General features: G+C 38.7%; 1 protein-coding gene across 1 annotated transcript; it reads right to left on the reverse strand.

Annotated features, from left to right (window-relative positions):
* Positions 1 to 233: 233 nt before the first annotated feature.
* LOC104947252 (treslin-like) lies at positions 234 to 2,346 on the reverse strand. Its single transcript, XM_010773231.1, has 2 exons — positions 1,350 to 2,346; positions 234 to 476 (listed from the first exon to the last, which is right to left on the reverse strand). Exons 1-2 carry the CDS (start codon positions 2,022 to 2,024, stop codon positions 234 to 236), a joined length of 918 nt encoding a protein of 305 aa, XP_010771533.1. The 5' UTR covers positions 2,025 to 2,346.
* Between the last annotated feature and the right edge of the window lie 6,601 nt (positions 2,347 to 8,947).

An 8,947-nucleotide genomic window follows, 5' to 3' on the forward strand; every position in this document is an offset into this window, starting at 1 on the left:
TTTATCCAAATGTTTTTTTGGTTTGTACACGGGGGTCTGTGTTATCTTAGGCAAATACATATTTGCAAAGAAACAAAGTGAAATCCAAAGACATAGAGCATATATAGTACGATGTATAACATATTTTGGATCTGAATTTGAAATACACACACAACACACAACACTGATCACTTTAACATCTCCACTATTTTGGGCATGGCTGAGTCATCTAGATGTCTACTTCCATGAAACTACTAACCTTGCTCCCACTGCAGAACACCACCTGTGACAGGAAAAGCCAGGCGGTGGAGCCTTTCAGAAGACAGGAGGTATCCAACGTTGGACTTGAATGCAAAGGTCTGTCTGCTGAAGCCTGAGTCTGGCTTTTGAGTGGAACAGAGGTTCAGCAGAGCAATCACAGGGATCACTCTGCCACCCAGCTGAGCGAGGACCTTGGACAGCTTCTCAGCACCAACATGATCCTCACACTTCATGACCTGGAGGAAGACAAAAGATCAAAGGTGCTTGAATCTGTGGAAAAAGTGACATCCTTTGAACAGCCACTTTGGTAAGTAGCTGCAGTGTTTGAGGTTGGTGTAGATTTATGGTATGATCTGGCTATTTCTGTTTAACCCACAAGATGCTGAATCCTTTTTATGCAACATAAGAAGTAAACTTTTTTTAGTACCTTTTAAGTGGGTTTGCTGAGCTAAATCATATCAAACAAGAAAGTGAGAAATTCAGGGAAAAGTCCAAATAAACACCATTTATATCCGCATTATTTATACATACTTACTAGTATACATGTAATGTGATTTTGTCAAAGTTTGTCACGTTGTTTTTTATGACTCAATTCAATTCAAAACCTTTATTTATTCAGGTGAAAACCCATTGAGATCATTCACCTCTTTTTCAATGGTGACCTGCTGCAAGTAGGTTCCAACATGAATACAAACATGACAGAAAAACATCATATGGCATATTTACATTGACTACAGTTTGTATCGCTAGTAGCATTTACAGATACCAACAGTTTCCGATTGGATAGCATCTATCCTTGCTTTAAAAACATGTAATGGAACCAAACTGCTCAACTTCCATTCCTTTTGCAGACTGTTCCAATTAGCGGAGCTGCGCATCTAAAAGCTGTATTCTCTAAGACAGTCCTAGCAGTTGGCACATTTAATACAACCACAGCATTCGATCTCAGGCAGTAGCCATTTACAATACGCCGTGAGATTAGGGAGCAGATGTAGGATGGAAGTTTCCCTCACATTGCTTTGTAAATAAAAAGATACCAGTGATTGAGCCGCTGTACAGTTAATGGTTATATTTTAAACTGTTCAGTACAGTACAGTAACAGTACTCACCTGGACATGAGATCTACTGTCAATCCAGTGCAGCACAACCTGTCGCTGAAGCAGCATGTCGTGAAGGCCTCTGGGTAATATTTGATCTGTCACATCTGTGGACAGGTCACTGTTTCCCAAAGAAAGATAGTCCACAAATTGTGAGCTGGAGCGTGGACACTCCGAGACAACAAACACCAAATTCCTCCCCTTGCTGGATGTCTCATCCTCCAATGAAACACTGGGCTTTCCAGCTTGGACAGACTTCCTCGGCCTGAGAGACAGTTTGGTGGGAGAGGTGATGTCTGGTCTGTCCCACTGGAAGTCCAGCAGGGTTTCTTTGAGTGCATTGTGAACACAGGCAGAATGATTGAATTTCTGCTTCTGCTTTGACGGACACGATTTATCCTTCACGTCAACCTTAGCTTCAAACTCTATTTCAAAGTCCTCAAAAGTCTTGTGACGAAGCTCCTTGAAGTCTGACCCCCTTGATATGAGGCTTGCATTTCGGCCAGTCTTGGATTGGAAGAATTTATAACCCCAGCGCACTTTGTCAAATCCATATTTGTAGCCGAAATGCAGCAGGGTTTGTAATATTCCTCGTTTCAACAGATGATTGTTGACATCCAGTTGCTCTCCTGACTCGTGATCTCTATAATCCACATCGATGACGAACACCAAGTTGTGTAAAGCCATGACTTCAGGTGAAGTGTGACCGAATCCTTTTACTCAACCATTAATAATAGAAATGTATTTGTCATTTCTGCGGTCATATCATTGCTAACGAAAGCACTTCATGTTTCCTGCTATTAAGCTAATGTAGCTAGCTAGAGTAACAACAACATATTTCAAATGATCTTCCGTTAGTGTGATAAACGAGTAGCGCTCGCGGTTTAATAAAACAACCTAGCCAGAAATGCATAAAATAAACACCACCGAGTATAAAAAGCTATTAAAATGGCATAAAGTTTAAAATATGACGCTATGCCCGTACAAAAACTCCTCCATATTCGCCATTTTCTCGTGGCCGTCTCTGTCCTTAACCGTTCGCGCTCCAAGAACGGGAGCCCACCCCTTCGCTGTGATTGGTTACATTCCGTTATGACATCAAGCTTATTGGTCGAAACAAGGCGTAAACTAGCCGTTGATTCGCTACAAGTCTCCTTTTAACCTTTTTATTGGGGGACCGCACTGTCAATCAAATCTTAGACTGTATGGCAAATGAACTGACGACGCCACAACTTGCATTTAAATTTTAAAAGCTTTACTCGTTGGAAAATCGTTATGTAGCCGTTTTTTCAAGATGTGACAGGTAACTTTAGGATCAAATACATACTTCTGCCCTTCTCTGAGTTAGAAAGTAAACTATATCTATACAGTTAACGTAATCTGTACAGCATTGTGTAATACTGCTGTATTCAGAGCATGTAGCCTACTGCATGAAATAGATCCAGACACCATAACAGCAAAGAGAGGTGCAAAGACATTTTCCAAAATGACACTACAGATTTGAAAAAGCTTACCAGCTATAATAAGAATGGACAAATCAAGGTAGACCAATATTAGGGTGAGACATAGGCTACATGTCAGAGGTCAATAAAATAACACATCATTGTATTTATGCCAAGGGAATTTGTTTTGCAAGAGTTGCAGTACAATGTAAGAAAGAATAAAGACCTCAAATATAGTGCAAATATAAAAGTTTGATCAACTCTTCCTGCCCCGGGATATTAATAGGAAAGAGACAAAATAAAAATGGGTAAAGGACTCTTTGGACTTTTTGTATGATGTTTGTTTAAATATGAATAATCACATGCTCTAGTTTGCCAAGTAAAGCAGTGATACAAATTGTTTGGCATCCTCAGCCCCTCTGTCTCACTGCCTAAAATGGAAAAACTCTTATTCAGTGTTTGGCTTTGATCTGGAGGTCTGGGTTTTCAATGTGTTCTCATGTTTTAAGCAAAGTATGATGCTCTGAGTTTAACCAGAAAAATCACATTGAATTGAGTCCTCAATCTGTAATTAGTTTACCGCTTTAATTGCACAAAGTACACATTATTATAAATTAGATTGTGCATTAACCTTTCAGAATGTATAATGACAATGTATGCATCATAATAAACCATGATCCAAAATCCTTGAGAAAAGCAGTAGCCTATCATGTGAAAGTAAGCTATACACTGGCTGTATTTTTGGTCATTTTGTCCAAACACATGGACAGTATAAGTGTATCATCTTCAGGGCAAACCAGAAAAAATAATGATTATCAGAGGAGGTATGTGGGTCACCGTCTGTTTTGCATCCATATCCACCTCTTTTACAGCACCAGGGGGAGATGAAGAGCTGAGAAAAGCTTTGAAATATAGTGAAAGATAACAGAAGCTGATGTTCCTGACTCTGCTTTCTGTGTCCTTCCCATAGGTCCTTCCACACCAGACACCCCCTCAGTCATGATACCAGGATGTAGGTCAGGGATGCTTTGAGGAGAATGCTGCGATAGGATATGAATGCACAAACAGTGTGTGCACGACATACACAAACACACGCATACATAATCCTTGTCAGGGCCAGGGGTCAAAGTGCGTAACATAACTGTTATGAGAAATTGTCACAGTGAATGGGAAGTCAAATAGACATTAAAGAACGTTTAATCACGTTGTTAATGAACAGTGACTGCTGAGTTCCAAATCGATATGTCTTTTCAACTTTGAGATGTTTTGTCATAAAATGTAGTGCCCTTCCTGCTCCCCAGAGGATGATTCCTGATGACCTTGCCAAAGTCCAATACGTTAACATAAATCTCTAAAGTAGATAAGTATTTACTCATAAATGACAGTACACTCAGTAATAGTGGCCATGTTGAGTAGTCAGAACATTTAAACACAATCTTTTACATACTATCTATCCATGACAACAGAGACATAGAAGTTCAAATAAAAAATATACTTTAAAAAAGTCTGACAATGTAAAGCTGCGCCTGACATGTACTAAAATGACATGTCCTAAAATGGCCAGCAATTGTATAGAGCATACCTTTTTTTTAATTGGTTGCAGCAAAGTTGTCTCTTGACTTTCATTCTTCATTATGTTTTCCCTAAGTTGTTACATTTTCGTGTTATTCTTAAGAAGGTTAAAACGATTCAGCTTGAAGTGAATTGCATACCTTAATTGAAACAACCAGGCAAGTTTTCATGATACATTCAATGCTATAAATGTCAACAGATTCCTCAAATTGTAATTAGAGTAAACTTGTTATTGTGAATTCTGGGACAGAAACAGTACAAACACACCAAAGAACAAACAGGCTTCCTGCCATAATGTTCTCCATCTGATGGAATCACTCAGCAGATGCACTCAGTTGGGCAGAGAGGACTCTTTCCAAAGCAAATATGGTACCACATTTTTTATCATACTGACCTGCATATGAGTGCTTAGTTATTAGAATATCCGTGCCAAGATGTAAATACAGTCTTATACGTCACAGAAGTAGAACATTCTTCATTGAGTGCCATCTTGAAAAAAAAATTCTGATCTGACCCAACAGTCTGGTCTCCCGGCTCGTGTTTGTAATACAAACAAGGCAGAGAACTGGTTTGTTTTGGGGACATTTTTTACTTGTTCTTAGGACATTTTCTTATGATGTGACCCTTATTTAGTGATTCCCAAATTGTAAAAACCTGGTGCACTTAATTAGATTAACAGAGAATAAAAAGACAATATAATAGCTAGATGTTATTATCCAGAAATCAAAAATAATGGGAGTAGGGGCAAACTAGATATCATTTTAATTTCACATTTAAAATAAATGGCTGTATACAGAATATCCATTTCACATAAAAGCAAGCAAAGTATACATGTTTTGTACTGCCCCGAGGACCTTTCTTATTGCATCAGATGTCTCTATCCTAAAGTCCAGCTTATCAGAGCAGTCTGTGACTCATCATTAAAACTATTAGAAACACATACTCTTTTAATCTTAAACAAAGTCGGGTATGTCCCTGTATGATCTGTTGTATGTGTCAATATTAAAACATGTTTGGGTGTCTCTTTTGTTTACTGATCACACAACTCATGTTTGGTGGGATTCCTTTAAGCAGTGAACACAAATATAAATACAAACAAACAGAAAGAAAGCGAAATCAGCAAAACATTACGTTTATTGTCCTAGTTTCTAATTTAAAGAATAAAACAATGGCACATCAAACCATTAAAAAGTAAATGCTTTTCATTTCACAAACTTTAAGCATGAAATATCCAAATATCTGTTCATTCTTGCACACCATGACAGAGCACTTCCTATATATATTTCGGTAATTTACAGCTGTTGATCCGAAGAAGATGTTTGCGCTCGGCTCTGTCTCATCCTGTCTGCTCAGACTCCGGCTAACACACTGCCATTACACTTAAAGTGCACTTAAAGCAGTGATGTTGCCTTTCAAACCTCTTGGCATCCCACCTGCAATGAAGGAAAAAAACATGGGCACTTTAACAAGATTACGTATTTTCAGTCTCCCTCAGACATCCTGATGCTTTGACGGCTCGTACAGTTTGTTCCATGTGCTACATGTTCTTTTTCACACACAATTGCCCTTTTATGCACTCATGTCATCTGTCAGGTTGTTAGCTCTGGCTAGGCCAACACACCATGCACGTCACAGAGTAACATGACCTCCTCTACACTGATTTCCTGCAGATTTTGTTCTTTAACTGATTGGTTAATTAACCATTGTGTAATTCAGTTCCAGCCTTATTGTCCTGATAGCAGGCTTTCATTTTGAGGCAAAAGTCTACAGTCAGTGACACTCCTGACTTTTCATTTTGAAGAAATTGGGTATATAATCAAGCATAATATATACTTCATGCTTTAAGACACTAAGCATCTGTCATGTTTTCCGAATCAGACAGTGAAAGTAATTAGGAGGGAAATATCCTCATACATGTGGTTCATTACAGTGACGCTTTAACACACTCCCTAATCTGCTCTGCCCAAAAACTAGGTTGCTGGAGAAAGAAGGCGGGAAGTGGACGCATGAAGCGGATCAATCTGTCACCCCAAAAGATGACAAATATGTTTTTCTCCTCTCTGTCTATCTCCAAACTGTCCAACACACCTTTAGCAGAAATGCAGTGACGCAAATGCTTCCAGAGTTGCGTCGCCACACGTGAACACAGGCACTAATTCTGCAGTGGAAGTGGTTACTCTAAGTATGACAGCTTTACGGGCAAAAGACAAACAATGACTAACGTGTGTGTTTGTGTGAGAGAGGAGAGGTGAGGTGAGGAGAGCTAGCTGGTGCTTATCCATCCTCTTCGTTGGTTGGGAGACAGGAAGTAGCTGTTGTTTACAGAAGTGTGTCAGATGCAGCAGCACGTCAGGGGTTATCATTATGTTTTGCTTTACTTGCCTCTTTTATAGTTGAATATATTATATTATTATATTATATTATATATTATAGATAGTTGAAATAATTGCTGACAATATTTTGTATTTTTGTATTGTCACCCAAAAGCCCAGATATCCTCATCCATATCCTCATATGTAATATTCTTCTGTATTCCTTACAGACACGTACCAACCAGGGAGATACTCAAAATGACCCAAAGAATAAAAAATACTAAAAGACTAAAATGAGATCAAATCAGCTACAAAGAAACTCATAATTATGACAAAGAGACACATAAAAACGACCACAATAAGATGCTTAACAACTAAAATGTATTTGCGTCTTGCCACGATGTATACTGTAGGCAGGACATTTTGAATGTTTGTGTCCAGGGGCCCATTGTCAAATGCAGACTCCTTTTTGACTGATACTCAAAAACAAAAAACTTGCTGTACTGTTTGAAGAGATGACCCTTCCTAATAAAAAGATGAAACAACATACACTATTCATTTCTTGTTTTTGAGGACTTACAGAACGTCCCTTGTTGGAACCAATGGGCCCGAGTCTAAGTGCCACAGACAGGGTGTAAGGAAGTCAGAAAGTGTTACGTTGTTAAATCCTTTTTGGGGGATTTGCTGGGAATAAGTCAAACCTGTTTCTGCCTCACACTTCATGATCTCTCCAGTTTGTGTACCTCTGGGATTCACCTCACGACACAAGCATCACAGTCCAACACTTAAACCATAATACGTCTGGAGATAACGTCTCTCCCATCTCACAGATGTACTTAATCAGAGTCTATTCTTAGTCAAGCTTAATGCAACCCAAACTGAATCTCAACTAAACCCCGATTCAGCACCGTCTCCGTCTGCAAGAAGCCGCTCACTCGCTCTCCGAGAAGTCATCATGCATCACTTGTCTCCGAGTGGATTAGGAGAGAAGGCCTGTTGGCTGCAGGAGGGAGGTGTGCAGAGGGCTCTCCTCTCAGCATGACGCTGGTGTTTGTGGCTGAGTTCACTCATGACATCGTGACATTACTGAAAGTACGTCACCAGCTCAGCTAGCATGCAGTAGACGCAGCATAAATATTATTGTGTTCACGGGTCAGACGTCAGCTTATCTTAACAATAACACTCAAGATGGAGAGCCACTAAAGGCTACAAATCACCGCCTACTGTCTCCTCACTTCCTCTGCTTAATCCTGACAATGTCTCTCTTACACAGAGGTGGGGGAAGTAGTCATATTGTACGTAAGTAAAAGTAGAAGTACCAGAGTGTAGGAATACTCTGTTACAACTAAAAGTCCTGCAATCAAAATGTTACTCAGGTAAAAGTAGGAAAATAGTTACCATCAAAATATACTTAAAGTAACAAAAGTAAAAGTAGTCCTTCTGCAGATAATATATAGGATGCGTTTTGATTATAATGATTGATGCATTAGTGTTATCAAAGCTAGTAAAGTGCAGCTAGTTTGAATGACTTTGTATACTGCAGGGTAGTTTGTGAATTTACTCCAGGTGGAACTAAAGTCTAATTTAAGACTTGATTATATTTCACATCATTCATCCACATCTGTAAAGTAACTAAAGTTATGAAATAAATGTAGTGGAGTAGGAGTACAAAGTAGCGGAAAAGGAAAATACTCAAATACCTCCAAACTGTACTTAAGAACAGTACTTGAGTGAATCTACTTAGTTACTTTACACCTCTGCTCTCACATGACATGGTATTTAACTGCTGCTTTTATCATCCACTCTGGCTCCCTATTGGCTGCAGGGATTTAGGGTCAAACCGCTGACCTTACGATTGAAAAACTCCCATGTACCCCGTGCACAACCAGCTGCAGTAAAACCCTTTAGGATCTCTATTTTTTTCTCATTTTAACGTGTTGTTTTTCATAGTATTTCTTTTGGCTTTTTAATGTATTTTGTGTGTTAAAATGTGCTTTTATAAAGTGTTTCTTTTGCACTCTGATTGAATGTTGTTTGGAAAGCACTTTGGATTTCCTTGTTGAAATGTGCATACATCTGTTTTACTATAGTTGACTGAGTTTAAATCAGGTTGTACTTAAGTGTAAGTTTACTTAATATACACTGAACAAAAATATAAATGCAACACTTTTGTTTTTGCTCCCATTTTTCATGAGATGAACTCAAAGATCTAAAACATTTTCTATATACACAAAATAACCATTTCTCTCAAATATTGTTCACAAATCTGAAAAAATCTAGTGAT

This window comes from Notothenia coriiceps, unplaced genomic scaffold (genome assembly GCF_000735185.1).
Source record: "Notothenia coriiceps isolate Sejong01 unplaced genomic scaffold, NC01 NC01_scaffold00012188, whole genome shotgun sequence".
NCBI classification, from domain to species: domain Eukaryota; kingdom Metazoa; phylum Chordata; class Actinopteri; order Perciformes; family Nototheniidae; genus Notothenia; species Notothenia coriiceps.

Coding starts and splice junctions, on each gene's coding strand:
- LOC104947252 (XM_010773231.1), bottom strand. CDS start 2,024: ATGGCTTTACACAACTTGGTGTTCGTCATCGATGTGGATTATAGAGAT. Junction 477..1,349: donor ACAGTAGATCTCATGTCCAG/GTGAGTACTGTT, acceptor GTCTTCCTCCAG/GTCATGAAGTGTGAGGATCA.